The 18,786-nt window shown below is 45.5% G+C and overlaps 1 protein-coding gene across 7 annotated transcripts in view; it reads right to left on the bottom strand.

Moving 5' to 3' along the window:
• The window catches only part of LOC132402569 (uncharacterized), a 52,146-nt gene extending 35,552 nt beyond the window's left edge, over positions 1-16,594 (bottom strand). Inside the window, exons 1-2 of one of the 7 annotated variants that reach the window (XM_059985445.1) lie at positions 15,722-16,594; positions 13,032-13,189 (exon numbers count right to left, since the gene is read on the bottom strand). In XM_059985445.1, the coding sequence (XP_059841428.1) occupies positions 13,032-13,168 (137 nt within the window). In that variant the 5' untranslated portion in view covers positions 13,169-13,189; positions 15,722-16,594. Of the gene's footprint in view, positions 1-13,031; positions 13,190-15,038; positions 15,125-15,721 lie in introns of those variants that run through there. The other 6 variants (XM_059985447.1, XM_059985449.1, XM_059985446.1 and 3 more) reach the window with 6 other exon arrangements.
• Between the last annotated feature and the right edge of the window lie 2,192 nt (positions 16,595-18,786).

The raw sequence follows: 18,786 nt of genomic DNA, 5'->3' as shown, positions 1-18,786 counted from the left end.
TCCCAAAATCATTCTCGTGAACCTCCTCTGGTCTCTTTCCAATGCCAGCACATCTTTTCTTAGATAAGGGACCAAAACTGCTCACAAACTCCAAGTGAAGTCTGACCAAGCCTCAGAATTACAAACTTGCTCTTATATTCTAGTTTTCTCGAAATGAATGCTAACATTGCATTTACCTTCCTCATCACCAACTCAGCCTGCAACTTAACCTTCAGGGAATCCAGGATGAGAACTATCAAGCCCTATGCACCTCTAATTTTTGGATGTTTAGGAAATAGTCTTTACCTTTATTCCCTCTACCACAATGCATGACCATATATGCCACTACACTATATTCCATCTGCCACTTCTTTGCCCATTCTCCTAATTTATCTCAGTCCTTCCGCAGACTCCCTGCTTCCTCAACACACCAGCCCCTCCACCTATCTTTGTGATGTCTGTGCAGCTCTCAACAGAGTGTGTCCTTCCTACAAAATCGTCAGCAGATAAATGGCTCAAACCACTGAGACACTTACCAGGGCTCCATGACGCTACACCTGGTCTAATGCTGCCTTTGCGTCCCTCTTGGCTCTGTCAACCGCGAACAGGAGAAAATCGACAGATGCTGAAAATCCAAAGCAACACACACAAAATGCTGGATGAAGGGACTGGTCCAAAACGGTGACCATTCACTCTCTTCTGTAGATGTTGCCTGATCTGCTGAGTTCCTCCAGCATTTTGTGTTTATTGCTCTGGCTCTGTCAATGAACTGTCTGAGAGTGGACTGACTGGTTAGATTGTGTTTGTGATAGCCAATGTGTACTGGGCATATGTGGTTAATTCTCCACATTCTCCGGGGAATACGATCATTGTACCTGGCCTTAGAACTTCTTGGCCAGAGGCACAACCAGTTCTATGCACAGGGCTCCATGACCACACTCTGGTCCCTTCTAGTTACGTTTCTCCAGTTCCACAGGAGGAACATTGTCTGATCCCATGACCTTTCTTGTATCCTGGGCTCTCAGCCTGTTCCTCACATCTTGCAAATAGGATCAGGTAGTTGGAGACCACTCCTGTAATGATCCCAAGAGGGAGCCAATGTGGATCACCCACTCCACAGTTGTGACTGGGAGCCATGTCAGTGTCCTTAGCCTGTCACTATTACCCACACCCTTGACCCTGATGTCAGATTCGGATTTATTCATATACATTGAAACGTGCGGCAAAATGCATTGACTGCATTAACATCCAACTCAACCTTCACTCACCCCATCATTAAACTGAACTGGATTCACTTTCAAGGACTCTTCATCTCATGTTCTTGATATTTATTTCTTATTTATTTATTGTTTTCATTTGCTTCAAAATACTGTTCAATCAACTCAGTATACATGAGCTAGTTATCTCTTATAGAATCAAAAGTGCCAATCCTTCCAATGTAGCCAATCATTTCTGCTCCTTTTTATGATTATTATCAACCAGTACTCATTCTTTATGAACCTGTGAATTCTTCTGTTTTCTGACAAACTCGATTGTGACAAAAAACTCAGTTGTGCTTTCCCTTCCAAAGAACACGAGCTCTGTTGCTTTTGTTTGAACTCGACTGCCCTGCATGTGCTGGACCATATTTTCTACTTGCTGTTCCTAGCTGCATTTTTTTTTAGATCGAACATCTTGTTGCGCTTCGATAGGTCAATAGCCATTTCGGGTTCATTTTGAAATTACCTCATCGCTAATGTTGTTTGATAACTTCAAAACATTAAACTAATTCAAAGGAAGAAATGTGAGTCTAACTTGGTGTTTACATTAAGCAAGGTGCACAAATATCACATGATAGCGCGATGACATATGGAATTGACATATTTTTACATATAACCTGTAAAGACTTATTTAAATGAACAAGAATGCTTAATCAAACAATACACCATATATACAAGATTACTCAAATGTTACTGAAATATTAAATACACAACACTCCTCCCTGCTTAGCTATAAACTCTGACGCAACAGAGAATGCATTTCAACTATATCATTGGGGCTTTTAACATGAAAGTGGATCGGGAAAACCAGGCCAGTATTGGACCTCAGGAGAGAGAATTTGCAGAACGTATAAGGGATGGCTTTTCAGAACAGCTTGTTGTTGAGCCCACTAGGAGATTGGCTGTGCTGGACTGGGTGTTGAGCAATGATCCGGAGGTGATAAGAGAGCTTAAGGTTAAGGAACCCTTAGGGAACAATGATCACAATATGATTGAGTTCACATTGAAATTTGAGAGAGAAAAAAATAAAATCCAATGTGTCAGTATTTCAGTGGCATAAATGAAATTACAATGGCATGAGGGGGAAACTGGCTATAGTTGACTGGAAAGGGACATTTGCGGGAAAAACAGCAGAGCAGCAATGGCTGTAGTTTCTGTGAAAAATGAGGGAAGTGCAAGACAGATATATTCCAAATAAGAAGAAGTTTTCAAAGGGAAGAAGGACATGACTGTGGTTGACAAGTGAAGTCAGAGCCAAAGTAAAAGCAAAAGAGAGGGCATACAAGGAAGCCAGAGCTAGTGGGAAGATAGAGGATTGGGGAGCTTTTAAAAACTTGCAGAAGGAAACTAAAAAAATCATTCAGAAGGAAAAGATGAATTATGAGAGGAAGCTGCTGACTAATATCAAAGAAGATACTAAAAGGTTTTTTAAGTATATAAAGGGTAAAAGAGAGTTGAGGGTAGATATGGGACACTGGAGATATTGTAATGAGAGGTGCAGAGATGGCAGAGGAACTGAATGCGTATTTTGCATCAGTCTTCACAGTGGAAGATGTCTGCGGTATACCTGACATTCAAGAGTGTCAGGGAAGTGAAGTTTATGCAGGAAAAATTACAACTGAGAAGGTGCTCAGGAAGCTTAATGGTCTGAGGGTGGATAAGTCTCCTGAACTTGGTGTTTTGCACCCTCGGGTTCTGAAGGAAGTAGCTGGAGAGATTGCAGAGGCATTAACAATGATCTTTCAAGAATCAATAGATTCTGGCATTGTAACGGATGACTTGGACTACTGTATTAATGGATTCGTGGGAAAATTTGCCAATGATGCAAATATAGGTGGAGGAGTGGGTAGTGTTGAGGAAACAGAGAGCCTGCAGAGAGACTTAGATAGTTTAGGGGAATGGGCAAAGAAGTGACAAATGAAATACTATATTGGAAAGTGTATGGTCATGCACTTTGGTGGAAGAAATAAATGGGCAGACTATTATTTAGATGGGGAGAGAATTCAAAATGCAGAGATGCAAAGGGACTTGGAAGTCCTCAACCTTGGAGTATTGTGTGCAGTTTTGGGCTCCTTATTTTAGAAAGGGTATACTGACATTGGAGAAAGTTCAGAGAAGATTCACCAGAATGATTCCAGGAAAGAAAGGGTTACCATATGAGGGACGTCTGGCAGCTCTTGGGCTGTATTCCCCGGAGTTCAGGAGAATGAGAGGGGATCTCATAGAAACATTCCAATGTTGAAAGGCCTGAACAGATTAGATATGGCAATATATATTTCCCATGGTAGGGTATTCTAGGATAAGAGGACACGACTTCGGGTTTTGAAGGACGTCCATTTAGAACTGAGATGCAGAGAAATTACTTTACTCAGAGGGTGGTAAATCTGTGGAATTTGTTGCCATGAGCAGCTGTGGAGGCCAAGTCTTTGGGTGTATTTAAGGCAGAGATAGATAGGTTCTTGATTAGCCAGGGCATCAAAGGGTATGGGGAGAGGGCAGGGGAGTGGGGATGACTGGAAGAATTGGATCAGCCTGTGATCAAATGGCGGAGCAGACTCAATGGGCCGAATGGCCTACTTGTGCTCTTACATCGTACGTATCGTACAGTGTTATACGCAGAGTGTACTATTTAATACAGCTACAATACAGACATACACAGCATTGTAAGTTGTCCCATTCAGGCCTAAAGATTTAATCCCTGTGGAAGATTTCTTACTCTTGTGAGATAACATCTTTCCTGACAAGCCAGGTGACGTATTGCTCGGAAACAAAGTTAGGTTCTGGGGCCTCCTCTCTGGGTTGTAGGGATTGAGCATGAGACTGCAGGAAGTGGTTTTGACAGCTGTAGACATCTTTCTTTTCGAACAATTTGGTCTCCTCAACTGATCAATGTGTTGCTCCCATATCATCACAGACTGTGCAGGAGGGTGGTCCAGTTCTGTCCTGAATCCCTCTGCAGTCCCTCACTGCTTTCCTGGGAGTGAAACGGCAAACCTCCTTGTTCGAGGAGCTCCTTCTGGAATTGGGCCTGAGGATATCCAGGGACGACTCAGGAACACCTTACCTGGTGAGTTGTTCATTGTGGAGTGTGCTGCAAGGAGGAAATTAACGAGCTTCTGATTCAGCGTTAGTGTAGTATGTTCTGCTGGCCTTGCTCACAGTGTGTTCCTTCGACTCCAGACAAACCTTCCTGCCAAGCCGGGTGGTACAGAGTCAACGTTACATGTTCCGGTCCACTCATTTTGAGGAATGACAGAAAGTGATCTGCAACAAACCGTGGTCCATTATCACCGATTAAGTGTTCTGGAATGCCAGTCCTTGTGAATAGGCTTCTCGACTGGTCAGCAGTGTGTGAGGCTGCAGTGGAGGCTATTGGGAGCATTTCTGACCACTTCGTAGCTGAATCCACTACAACCCAGAAATGTGTGCCTTGAGTCATCCAGCAAAATCAATTTGAATCCACTGACGGGGCAACGCAGGCCGTTCCCGGGGATAGGGAGGCATCTTCTGGATCTGTTGGCATCTCAAACAATGCTTGGCAAGCTGGTGATCTATCCCAGACCACCAAAGATTCGAGCCAGCTTTCATTTTAACAATGCCTAGATCGGCATCGGTAAAATGCGGCAACTGGGGTTTCTGTTGCATGTTCCAGCAATGGAGACCTGAGGTAGTGTAGGGTATTTTCTGGTTTCCCTTTGGGTCATCTCTGCTGTAATAGGAAGACTTCCGATTTGCATTAGAGAGAATACATCAAAAGCAGTGTCTTTTTTTCTAAATGCTTCCAGTATTTCCTTTTCCAAGGATAAATGGGATAATCCATCAGCATTTCCATGATTACTCATCCTCTTGAATTCAATCTAGTAATTGAAACAGAGCTCCGAGAAACAGAGCCCAGCTCTGCATTTGCGCTGCTGTTGTGGGTGGAACACCCTTCTGTGGGTCGGAAATGGACACTGGTGGCTGATGATCAGTAATGAGGGTAAACTCTCTCCCAGATAAATACTATTTAAAGTATTTTACATCACAAATGAGACTCGAAGCCTCTCTGTCAATCTGGGCATAATTTTTCTCTGCAGTGGTAAGGGAACATGATGCAAAGACTACGGGGCCACTCATAACCTGTGACATGACTGCACCTATACCAGAGGGCGAGGGGTCACTGGACAATGTTGATCATAATGTGTTAGTACAGTGTCTGACATCATCTTTTCGCTGATCTTTTGGAAAGCCACCTCCCGCTGTTTTATCCATTGCCATATCTTCCCAATCTGCAGTAATGACGCAAGGGGTGAAAACATAGACATAGAAACATAGAAATCCTACAGCACAATACAGGCCCTTTGGCCCACAAAGTTGTGCCAGACATGTCCCTACCTCAGAAATTACTAGGCTTACCTATAGCCCTCTATTTTTCTAAACTCCGTGTACCAATCCAAAAGCGTCTTAAAGGACCCTATTGTATCTGCCTCCACCACCACCGCCGGCAGCCCATTCCACACACTCACCACTCTCTGAGTAAGAAAAACAACTTACCCCTGACATCTCCTCTGTACCTAATCCCCAGCACCTTAAACCTGTGTCCTCTTGTGGCAACCATTTCAGCCCCGGGAAAAAGCCTCTGACTATCGACACAATGAATGCCTATCATCATCAGGTCACCTCTCATCCTCCTTCACTCCAAGGAGAAAAGGCCGAGTTCACTCAACCTATTCTCATAATGCATGCTCCCCAATTCAGGCAACATCCTTGTAAATCTCCCCTGTACCCTTTCTATGGCTTCCACATCCTTCCTGTAGTGAGGCAACCAGAACTGAGCACAGTACTCCAAGTGGGGTCTGACCAGGGTCCTATGTAGCTGCAACATTACCTCTCAGCTCCTAAATACAATTCCACGATTGATGAAGGCCAATACACCATACGCCTTCTTAACCACAGAGTCAACCTGTGCAGCGGCTTTGAGAGTCCTATGGACTCAGACCCCAAGATCCCTCTGATCCTCCACACTGCCAAGAGTCTTACCATTAATACTATATTCTGCCATCATATTTGACCTACCAAAATGACCCACCTCACACTTAACTGGGTTGAACTCCATCTGCCACTTCTCAGCCCAGTTTTGCATCCTATCAATGTCCCGCTGTAACCTCTGACAGCCCTCCACACTATCCACAACATCTGCAGCCTCTGACTATGAAGCATAGTAGGAACTGGTGGTAATAATTGACAATTCCAAAAAGAGCTGCAACTGTGACACATCCTTTAGCCTTGGGGCATCCAACTCTGCTTGAATGTTGTTAGCACACTTGTGTAAACCTTGTGCGTCAATCGTGTGACCACAGTCAGTGATGCTTGCTTTAAAGAATTCACAGTTGTCTGATCCCAGATTCTAATCTTTCTAACACTGTCTAGAGGTTTAGGAGATGTTCCTTGTCATCTTGCTGGTAGCAATGATGTCACCCAGGTAACACTGAGTGCCTGAGCTGCCTTGCAACACCTGGTCCAGGGCTTTCCGCCAGGGTGCAGGTGCAGATGCACCCAATTATAGTGCTGTTACAGCAATGAAGTATTTATGAGTGTTTATGTGGAGAAATACTTTGTGTTGCAATCTCACTGGGCTGTCACTTCCATTGGGCAGGAGGTACAGAAACCAGAAGTCTCACATCATCAGAGCAGAGGTGGCTGACGATTCTGGGAATAGTTCACAAGGCTCAGGACAGAGATGTCCCACAGAGGAAGGAGTTCTCAAATGGGGTCAGCAACTGCCACTGACAAGGGAAGTTAAGGAGTGCATAAAAGCCAAGGAAAGGGCATATAATGTAGTAAAAGTGAGTGGGAAGTTGGTTGATTGGAAAGTTTTTAAAATCCAATGAAAGGCAACTGAAAATGCTATAAGAAGGGAAAAGATGAAATGAGGGACCATGCGTAAAAAACTTGTGGCAATCAACTCAATGTTGACTTTGCCTGCCTGCTGCTGCCCCGGCCATGTGCTCCTGACCCAGGGTTGGTCCCCTGGATTGGCAGCAGGTCACAGGTTGAGGGGGGTGCGTTTCTGCTGGTGATGATGGTCCACGGGACCCCGGTGTGATCTGTCCGATCCACTCTGACTCTGTCCCGTTCAGCACAACTGCAGGGCCTCGCAACATAACTCCTTGAAAATGGTGTCACAGGTAGATCAGGTCATAAAGAAACCAGGGTAGGTCTTACACAGTGAACGGTGGGGCATCGAGGAATGTAATAGAGTAAAGGGATCTTGGAATGCAGGTCTGTAATTCATTGGAAGTTGCAGCACAGGTTGATAGAGTCTTAAAGAAAGCTGGTCTTCATAAATCAAAGTATTGAGTACAGGAGATGAGATGCTATGTTGGAATTGTATAAGACATTGGTGAGGCATAATTTGGAGTATTGTTCCGGTTCTGGTCACCTACCTACTAGAAAGATATCAATAAGATTGAAAGAGTGCAGAGAAAATTGACAAGGATATTGCGCTCCCAAGTCCTTCTGCATCTCAGAGTCCTGGATTTTCTCCCTGTTTAGAAAATAATCTGCACATTTATTTCTTCTACAAAAGTGCATGACCATGCATTTTCCAACATTGTATTTCATTTGCCACATTCTTGCCCATTTACCTAATCTGTCTAAGCCTTTCTGCAGCCTACCTGTTTCCTCAACAATACCTGCCCTTCACACCAATCTTCATACCATCTGCAAACTTGGCAACAAATCCATCTATTCTATTATATAAATCATAGACACACAGCATAAAAAGAAGTGGTCCCAACACCGACCCCTGCAGAATACCACTCGTCACTGGCAGCCAACCAGAAAAGGATCCTTTTATTCTTACTTGCTGCCTCTTACCAAGCAGCCAATGCTCTAACCATGCCAGTAACTTTCCTGAAACACCATGGGCTCTTCATTTGGTAAGGAGCCTCATGTGTGGCACCTTGTCAAAGGCCTTCTTTAAGTCAAATATACAACACTCACTCCATCCCCTTTATCTATCCTCCATGTAATCTCCTTAAAGAATTCTAGCAGGTTCGTCAGGCAAGATTTTCCCTGAAGGAAACCATGCTGACTCTGTCCTATCTTGTCCGGTGTCACCAAGTACTCCATTGCCTCAGCTTTAACAATTGACACTAACATCTTCCCAACCACAGAGGTCCGGTTGACTGGTCTATAATTGCCCTTTCTGCTGCCTTCCTCCTTTCTTAAAGAGTGGAGTGACATTTGCAATTTTTCAATTCTCCAGAACCATGCCAGAGTCCAATGCTTTTTGAATGTTCATTATTAATGCCTCCACAATCTCTACCACTACCTCTTTCAGAACCCTTGGCTGCTGTTAGTCTGGTCTGGGTGATTTATGTACCTTTAAGTCTTTCAGCTTTTTGAGTACCTTCTCCCTTGTAATAGTAATTGCACTCACTTCTCTTCCCCCACACCTTTCAATACCTGGCATACTGCTAGTGTCTTCCACAGTGAAAACTGATGCAAAATACTCATTTAGTTCATCTGCCATCTCCTTGTCTGCCCATTATTATTTCTCCAGCCTTATTTTCTAGGGTTCCTATATACACTCTCATCTCTTTTTTATTTTATACATACTTGAGAAAGCTATTTCTATCCACATTGATATGATTGCCAGCTTGTCTTTATATTTCATTTTTTCCCTGCTAATGATTCTTTTAGTTGCTCTCTGTAGGTCTGTAAAAGCTTCCCAATCCTTTGTCTTCCCACTGATTTTTGCTTTGTTGTATGCCCTCTCTTTTGCTTTTACATTAGCTTTGACTTCCTTGTCAGCCACAGTTGTATTATTTTGCAATTTGAGTACTTCTTGGTTTTTGGAATACATCTATCCTGCACCTTCCTCATTTTTCCCAGAAACTCACTGCATTGCTGCTCTGCTGTCGTCCCTGCCAGTAGCTCCTTCCAATTTACTTTGGCCAACTCCTCTCTCATACCACTGTAATTTCCCTTACTCAACTGAAGTACTGTCATGTCACACTTTACTTTCTCCCTATCAAATTTCAAACTGAACTCAATCATATTGTGATCACTGACTCCTAAGGGTTTCTGTATCTTAAGCTCCCTAATCACCTCTGTTTCATTGAATAACAGCCAATTCAATACAGTATAGCTGATTCCCTAGTAGGCTCAACAACAAACTGCGCTGAAAAGCTATCTCATAGGCATTTTAAAAAATTCACACTTTTGCTATTTCCCATTGTAATCTGTGGTCCACATCACACCTGCTCTTAGAAGGCCTGCATATAACTGCTATTAGGGTCCTTTTCCCTTGCTGTTTCTTCACTCAGTCTACAAAGATTCAACATCTTCTGAACCTATGTCACATCTTTCTGCTGATTTGATGCCATTCTTTATCAGTAGGGCCACACCAGCCCCTCTGTCTACCTTCCTATCCCTCCGATACAACATGTAACCTTGGACATTCAGCTCCCAACTACAACCATCCTTCAGCCACGATTCAGTGATGGCCACAACATCACACCTGACAATCTGTAATAGTGTAATAAGATCATTCACCATATTTCCTATACTCTGTGCATTGAGATATAACACTTTGCGTCCTGTATTTGCTACCCTTTTTGATGCTGCATCCCTAATGCGCTGATAGTCACTCTGCTGATTGCAATTTGTCCTATCATCTGCCTGCCCTTCCTGAGTCTGACTGCATGCTATCTTTGCTTTTTTACCATCCGTCCTATCCTGGGCCCCTTCACTCTGGTTCCCAACCCCCTGCCAATTTAGCTTAAACCCTCCCCAACAGATCTAACAAACCTGCCCCTGAGAATATTGGTCCCCCTTGTATTCATGTGCAACCTGCCCCTTTTGTATAGATCATAGCTCCCCCCAGAAGAGATCCCAATGATCCAAGAACCTGAAGCCCTGACCCCTGCACCAGCTTCTCAGCCACATATTTATCTGCCAAATCATCCTGTTTCTACTCTTAATGGCGCGTGGCACAGGTTGCAATCCAGAAGTTACTACCATAGACATCCTGTTTCTTAGCTCTCTAAAATTCTCTCTTCAGGACCTCTTTGCTTTTCCTTCTTATGTCATTGATACCAATGTGTGCCAAGACATCTGGCTGCTGTCTCTGCTTCTCCAAAATGTTATGGATGTGATCTGAGACATCCCAGACCTGGCACTTTGTCGTCCCATTCACGTCCACTGAATCTCCTCTCTGCTCCCTCCTCTCCCATTGCTGGAGCATCCTTTGGGCCCGATTGAAGTGGGCCCAGGCCCAAGAGTTTAAAAATGAGCAAATGTTTTGCTGATTTAAACACCGTCAGATTAAAAGGATTAAGGCGTCGAGGCTGAGGATGAAGAACAAACCAGTATTTTGCTCACTACTCGGTGAGGTTTTATTTGCCTCAGCGCTGAACTGGCTCTGTGGGTGAGGCCTGCAGCAAATGGATGCCGAACTGGCTCTGTGGGTGAGGCCTGTAGCAACTGGATGCCGAACTGGCTCTGCGGGTGAGGCCTGTAGCAACTGGATGCCGAACTGGCTCTGCAGGTGAGGCCTGTAGCAACTGGATGCCGAACTGGCTCTGCGGGTGAGGCCTGTAGCAACTGGATGCCGAACTGGCTCTGTGGGTGAGGCCTGTAACAAATGGATGCCGAACTGGCTCTGCGGGTGAGGCCTGTAGCAACTGGATGCCGAACTGGCTCTGTGGGTGAGGCCTGCAGCAACTGGATGCTGAACTGGCTCTGCGGGTGAGGCCTGTAGCAACTGGATGCTGAACTGGCTCTGCGGGTGAGGCCTGTAGCAACTGGATGCTGAACTGGCTCTGCGGGTGAGGCCTGTAGCAACTGGATGCTGAACTGGCTCTGCGGGTGAGGCCTGTAGCAACTGGATGCTGAACTGGCCCTGCGGGTGAGGCCTGTAGCAAATGGATGCTGAACTGGCTCTGCGGGTGAGGCCTGTAGCAAATGGATGCTGAACTGGCTCTGCGGGTGAGGCCTGTAGCAATCGGACAACAACAACCTTGCACTCAACATCAGTAAGATGAAAGAGTTGATTGTGGACTTCAGGAAGGGTAAGACAAAGGAACACATACCAATCCTCATAGAGGGATCAGAAGTGGAGAGAGTGAGCAGTTTCAAGCTCCTGGGTGTCAAGATCTCTGAGGATCTAACCTGGGCCCAACATATCGATGCAGTTAAAAAGAAGGCAAGACAGCGACTATAATTCATTAGGAGTTTGAAGAGATTTAGTATGTCAACAAGTACACTCAAAAACTTCTATAGATGTACTGTGGAGAGCATTCAGATGGGCTGCATCACTGTCTAGTACAGAGGGGTTACTGCACAGGACAGAAAGAAGCTGCTGAGTGTTGTAAATCTAGTCAGCTCCATCTTGGGTACTAGTCTACAAAGTACCCAGGACATCTTCAAGGAGCGGTGTCTCAGAAAGGCAGTGTCCATTATTAAGGACCTCCAGCACCCAGGGCATGCCCTTTTCTCACTGTTACCATCAGGTAGGAGGTACAGAAGCCTGAAGGCACACACTCAGTGATTCAGGATCAGCTTCTTTTCCTCTGCCATCCGATTCTTGAATGGACATTGAACCCTTGGACACTACCTCACCTTTTTTAATATATAGTATTTCTGTTTTTGCACATTTTTAAATCTATTCAATATACATATAGTGTAATTGATTTATTTATTTATTCTGTATTATGTATTACATTGAACTACTGCTGCGAAGTTAACAAATTTCACAACAGATACCGGTGATGATAAACCTGATTCTGATATTGTAGTTGTCTCGAAATGAATGCTAACACTGCATTTGCTTTCCTCATCCCTGACTCAACCTGCAAGTTAACATTTTAGGAATCCTACACAAATATTCACACATCCCTTTCCAGGGTCATTGTCTAGACCAAGGGTCGGCAACCCGCGGCTCCGGAGCCGCATGTGCCTCTTTGATCTCTGTGCTGCGGCTCCCCGTAGTTTGTTAGTTTTTGAAATGTAATTCGAAATTTGAAGATTATGGTGATCTTGTACAATCTAAAAACATTGTGGAGACACCGTTTCCTGGCACATCCGAACCGGCTCACAATTAGCCACCGTTCCGGCTAAGGGAGATAGCCTACGGGGGTTTGTGAGTACGTGTCTTTTGGAGCATCCGCGCCCACGGGGACAGGTTGAGGGAGGCTTTAAAGCAAGGCTGTTTAGTTCGAATAAAGTTATCTTTGACTGCAGTGTCGTTATTTTAGCGCTGCGTGTAGCACACCGCTACAACGTGTTTTTTTATCACTATTAATATACATCACCACTGCCAATGCCTGACACCCGCCAATGCGCGCTTTCTTTTAATTCTTCGATCCAAGGTAGGCTACCTATGGAGTAACCTTCAACCCAACGTCTTTTTTTCGGAGTTCAAAATGTTTCTGTTGCATGCAGAAATGTAATTTCGTTTTCTCTGCAGGAGTTCATCAATTTCATAAATGCAACACATTATAGTTTGTTTATACATAGCATAAAGGCAAAAAAAAACGTTGTATGCAGTGTTATTTCATTTTAAATGTCAAACGGGTTTTGAGGCTCCCAGTGTTTTCTTTTCTGTGGGAAATGGGTCCATATTGGCTCTTTCAGTGGTAAACGTTGCCGACCCCTGGTCTAGAACCTCTTCTGCACCCTCTCCAATGCCAGCACATCCTTTCTTAGATAAAAGACCCAAAGCCTCTGACGTTGTTCACAGCCTGAGAACCATGCCCCGTGCAATGTTACCCTGCCGCAGCCATCACCCCCGTCTCCACGACTTACCTCATGCAGTCCCCACAGGAGATCACAAGCAGGATGAGAAGCAGGAGGCTCAGGGCACAGAACGTGTCCAGGGTCACCACGTAAGTCCCACCGCTCGCGGCCCAGGTCTCTGCGCCCAGAACTAAAGGTGGAGCCATCAGGTGGTGTCCTTAGCACATCTGAAATGCAAGGCCAGGCGAACGCTGATGTTAGTGTGTTCTCCAGTCACACGTGTGCAAAATAGCGAGCTAAGGAACAGGCCTGTCCAGTAACCTGAACAGTAGTGATCGGCGGCAAGATCAGTCTGGCAGGCTGGGGTCGTTCATACCCCACTTCCACTGTGGGACACGCCACGGAAACAGGCCATCAGACCAGCTCACCCGTGCCTGTCTAAGCTAGCCCCGTTTGCCTGTGATTGGCCAATATCCCTCTAAACACTTTGTACTTCACTTCAAAGTGAATTTATTATCAAAGGACGTATACAGCCCTGAGATTCATTTTCTTGTGTGCACTCATAGTAACTACAAAGAAACACCACAGAATCAATGAAAGAGCGTACCCATCAGGGCAAACAACCACGGTTCCAATAGCAGCAAGCAGAGCAAATGCAACAAGAAAATAATATTCATACAATAATCCATGCAAGTGTATGCAATTCCGATCAGAAGTACTTAACTTACATGAAAGCACAACCCAGAAAAATGAAGAAATTATCACTATAGAAGAAAAAGTTAACCAATGGAGGAGTGATGGAAGACCTCCCCACCATCTGAGCAGACTCGGTGCACGGTACTGGGTCTACGACTGGATCCCTGCTCCAGCATCCTGACAAGAGCCTTAAGGTTGAGGGGTAATAATGGTTTCTGAACCTGGTGGAGTGAGTCCTGAAGCTCCTGTATCTTCTTCCTGATGGTGGCAGTGAGAAGAGAGCATGACCTGGGTGGTGGGGTCCCTGATAATGGATGCAGTATTCCTGTTATAATGAGCAAACACAAGGAAATCTGCAGATGCTGAAAATTCAAACACACACAAAATGCTGGTGGAACACAGCAGGCCGGGCAGCATCTATAAGGAGAAGCACTGTCGACGTTTACAGTGCAGACAACTGGGGTTCAGTACCCGCCGTTTCCTGTCAGGAGTTTGTAAGTTTGAAACGTCGACAGTGCTTCTCTTTATAGATGCTGCCTGGCCTGCTGTGGTCCACCAGCATTTTGTGTGTGTCGTTCCTGTGATAATGCTCTGTGCAGGTGTGTTCAATGGTAGGGAGGGCTTTACACAAGATAGACTGAGCTGTATCCACTACTTTTTGTAGGATTTTCCATTCAAGGGCATTGGTGATCCCATAACAGGCTGTGACCCTGTACTTTAGATGACATTTTCACAAACTTCATGTGCTGCCCCACTGTCTTCCTGTTTGCACTGACACACTGGGCGTATGAGCCCTCTGAAATTTGAAGTTCCCTCTCCACCTCGTATCCCCTGGTGAAGACTGACCCATCCACCTCTGGGTCCCTCCTCTTGGTCTATAATCAGTCCCTCGGTCGCCTGGCAAGAGGTTTGTGTTATGACACCACTGAGCCAGATTTTCAGTCTCCCTCTGATGAGCTGATTCATCACCACCTTTGATTTGGCCTACAGCTATAGTGTGGTCAGTGAACGTGGTGTTGGAGCTGTGCTTAGCCAGACACAGAGCAGGGAACGAAGCCCAGAGGCTTGGGGTGTGCCCGAGATGATGGTACCCCATCTAAATGGCTTTTAGTGTTTAATAATTGAGATACAGTGCAGAATCGACCTTTCCACCCTTCGAGCTGTGTTGTCCAGCAATCCCCAATCTCACCCTAGCTTAATCACAGGACAATCTACAATTAACCTACCAACTGGACTGTGGGAGGAAACCTACGCAGTCTGGAGGGGAACGTACACGCTCCTGACAGGAAACGGCGGGTACTGAACCCCAGTTGTCTGCACTGTAAAGCATTGCACTGAGGACTGTGCAACCGTGCCAGCCCAGGGCATTACTGTATCTGCCTCGTCCACTTCCCTTGGCATCTCATTCCACATTGCAAGGAGGAGGTGGTGAAGGATCCTGACATCACACTCTCAACATTTCAGGAACAGCTTCTTCCCCTCTGCCATCAGATTTCTGAATGGACAGTGAACACCTGGTTAATCTCGTTTGCATGATTTATTTTGTAATCTGTAGAGATTTTTAAATATTGCTCTGTACTACTGCAGCAAAACAACAGATTTTTCGCCATTTGTCAGTGATTATAAACCCGATTCTGATATGTCCCATCCTTTGCAGGAAGCTGCCACTCACAATCTTTTAAATCTTTCCCCATTGACCTTAACCCTGCCATCTCGAGCTCTGAATTCTCCGACAAATGACAACGTTTCTACAGCAGGTTAACCAAAACAACACACAAATCACTGGAGCAATTCAGCAGGTTAGGCAGTGTCTATGGAGGGAAAAAATCAAAGTTGAGAGTAAATTTATTATCAGAGTGTGTGAGTATGTGTGTATATATATACACACATACCACCATACACAAGCCTGGGGTTTATTTTCTTGCAGCCATTCACAGTAAACACAAAGAAACACAAAAGGATCAGTGAAAAACCACACACAAGATGGATAAACAACTGCCAATGTCCACCCAAACCCTTCCCCTCACAGGTCTCACCAGCTTGTACTCCTCCCCTTACCCCACCTTCTTATTCCAGCTTCTGGCCCCTTCTTCCAGTCCTGATGAAGAGGCTCAGCCCCAAATGTTCATTCTTTATTCTTCTCCATAGACACTGCCTGACCTGCTGAGTTCCTCCAGTGTTTTGCATGATGTGAAGTGAAGTTTGTTGTTGTGAGGCATCAGGACAGCATAAGGACTTTAAATCACTCCAAATTATAAAGCTTATAAATGTCCAGAAGAGGAATAGTGAGGTAGTGCTCATGGGTTCATTCTCCATTCAAAAATCTGATGGCAGAGGGGAAGAAGATGTTCCTAAAACATTGACTGTGTGCCTTCAGGCTCTGATACCTCCTCCTTGATGATAACAATGAGAAGAGGGCATGTCCTGGATGGCGAGGGTCCTTAATGATGGATCTGCCTTTCGAACGTAGTCTGGATGGTGGGGAGGGTTGTGCCCATGATGAACCGGCTGAGTTTACAACCGTCTGCAGCTTTTGTAGATCCTGCGCACTGCCTCATACCAGACAGTGACACAAGCAGTTGCAATCCTCCATGGTACATCTGTAGAAATTTGCTAAAGTCATGATGGCATACCAAATCCCCTCAAGATCATTCCCAAGCCCCTCCCAGCCTCTCTCCAGCTTTTGCTCCCCCAGGTCCAGCCGCCGATCCACTGAGAGAGACCCAATCTGCACTCACTGACCAGGATGGGAGGGGGGTGGGCGACCGAGTCCAAAACTCCTCCTCAGGGGTAGGCAGCCAAAGCCGGTGGCAAGGAAGGACATGGGCAAAGATGATGCCTCCACATCGCACAGCGCAGGGCGAAGTTTATCTGTGCTGTGCGCAGACCTGCTGCAACTTCAGCACACCAACCTTTGATCGACAAACTGGCTGATCTCTCACTTCCTCCTTCCCTCCAAGTGTAAAGATTAACCAGCCAGCTTGGCAAAGGGCAGCCAATGGAATAAGACTGTTTGCAGGGGAGTCCACCGCCTACGCAGAACACTCTGACCCTGAGACACCACAGCTCATCATTTTGACAGCATTAACTCTTTCACAACCCGAACTCTCCTGACTTCACAACAGCTTCCTCTGGTAAAGCAGGAAACACTCGGCCGGTCAGGCAGTTTCTGTGGAGAGAGGACCAGGGTCAACCCTTGTTTGCTCACTGATTAAATGTCTTTGATCTGATACATTAAATGAAACTTCGGGAACCTCTCTGGTTCCCAACCCAACTTTATTCAACCTCTCATCATCATTACATGCTGTGTTGTATAACATGGGTGATCATTGTCTTTCCATGACCATGACTGTTCCTGGCAAATTATTCTACAGAAGTGCCTTGCTATTGCCTTCTTCTGGGCAGTGTCTTTACAAGATGGGTGACCCCAGCCATTATCAATACTCTTCAGAGATTGTCTGCCTGGTGTCAGCGGTCACATAACCAGGTCTTGTGATATGCACCAGTTGCTCGTACAACCACCCACCACCTTCTCCCATGGCTTCATGTAACCCTGATCAGGGACTAAGCAGGTGCTACACCTTGCCCAAGGTGACCTGCAGACTAGCGGATGGAAGAAGAGCCTTACACCTCCTTTGGTAGAGACGTACCTCCACTCCGCCACCTCCGGGCATGCTGAATTCTACCCTGATCTCCGCTGTGAAAGGAGGTGGTTAGACATGGGACCAGCAACCCCGTCCCCTAAAAACCCAGAGCTACAGAAGCTCCAAAGACCTCGTCCCTGGGAGAGGAAGGATACACCAAGAAGATGGGCTACACCTGGGAACAATGTGAAATACTGGCCCAGGAGAGAGGTCTGTAGGGAGCTGCTGTCGGAAGCCTATGATGGGGCTTAACTACCTCACTAGCTAGACACACCGGAATGTGTGGCCCAGAAAGCTGGCTCTGCATCTCCAGAGAATGGAGATTGGAGTCTCAACGGCTGCAAGTTAGTGGGTCCAGGGCCAGGAACTGGAGGCCCAAAGCTGGCCGGGCCTGGAGTTGGGTGGCCTGTGTGTGAAGATGTAGAATGGGAATCTTGAATCAATCATTCTGTACAGACAGCTGACCTCACCCTGAGGGGTATCTATACGATGACCACCGTCTGTGGAAAAGCCCCCTCACTGCACCCAAAGGGGTATCTGTGTAATGATCACTGGGTGTCTCCTACTTCACCTGACACTCAGAGGTATCTAAATGCACATAGTTTGAGAAATAAGGCAGATGATCTTGTTGCACTGTTACAGATTGTCAGGTGTGATGTTGTGGCCATCACTGAATCATGGCTGAAGGATGGTTGTAGTTGAGAGCTGAATGTACAAGGTGACACATTATATTGGAGGGATAGGAAGGTAGGCAGAGGAGGTGGTGGGGCTCTGCTGGTAAAGAATTGCATCAATCAGTAGAAAGATACGACATAGGATCGGAAGATGTTGAATCCTTGTGGGTTGAGTTAAGAAACTGCAAGGGTTAAAGGATGTTGATGACAATTATATACAGGCCTCCCAACAATGGCTGGGAGGATGACCACAGGTTACAACAGGAAATAGAAAAGGCCAGTCAAAATGGCAATGTTATGATAGTCATGGGAGATTTTAAAATGTAGGTCATTTGGGAAAATCAGGTAGGTAATGGATCTCAAGAGAGTGAGTTTGTTGAATGCCGATGAGATAGCTTTTTAAGCAGTTTGCCATTGAGCCGACCAGGAGATCAGCCACACTGGATCGGGTGTTCTGTAATGAACCAGAGGCGATTAGGGAGCTTAAGGGAAAAGAACCCTTAGAAACCAGCGATCACAATATGATTGAGTTCAACTTGAAATTTGATAGGGAGAAAGTAAAGTCTGATGTAGCAGTATTTCAGTGGAGTGAGGGAAGTTACAGTGGTATGAGAGAGGAGCTGGCCAAAGTGAATTGGAAGGAGTTGCTGTCAGGGATGACAGCAAAGCAGCAGTGGAATGCATTTCTGGGAAAAATTACGAAGATGCAGTACATGTGTATTCCAAAAATGAAGAAATACTCAAAATGGTAAAATTGTACAACCGTGGCTGTTGACATAAGGGAAGTCAAAGCTACTGTAAAAGCAAAAG

The sequence above is a fragment of the Hypanus sabinus genome, chromosome 12 (genome assembly GCF_030144855.1).
Source record: "Hypanus sabinus isolate sHypSab1 chromosome 12, sHypSab1.hap1, whole genome shotgun sequence".
Taxonomy (NCBI): Eukaryota; Metazoa; Chordata; class Chondrichthyes; order Myliobatiformes; family Dasyatidae; genus Hypanus; species Hypanus sabinus.
The sequence above is the reverse complement of the archived record's forward strand: the minus strand, read 5'-3'. Positions and strand labels throughout refer to the sequence as shown.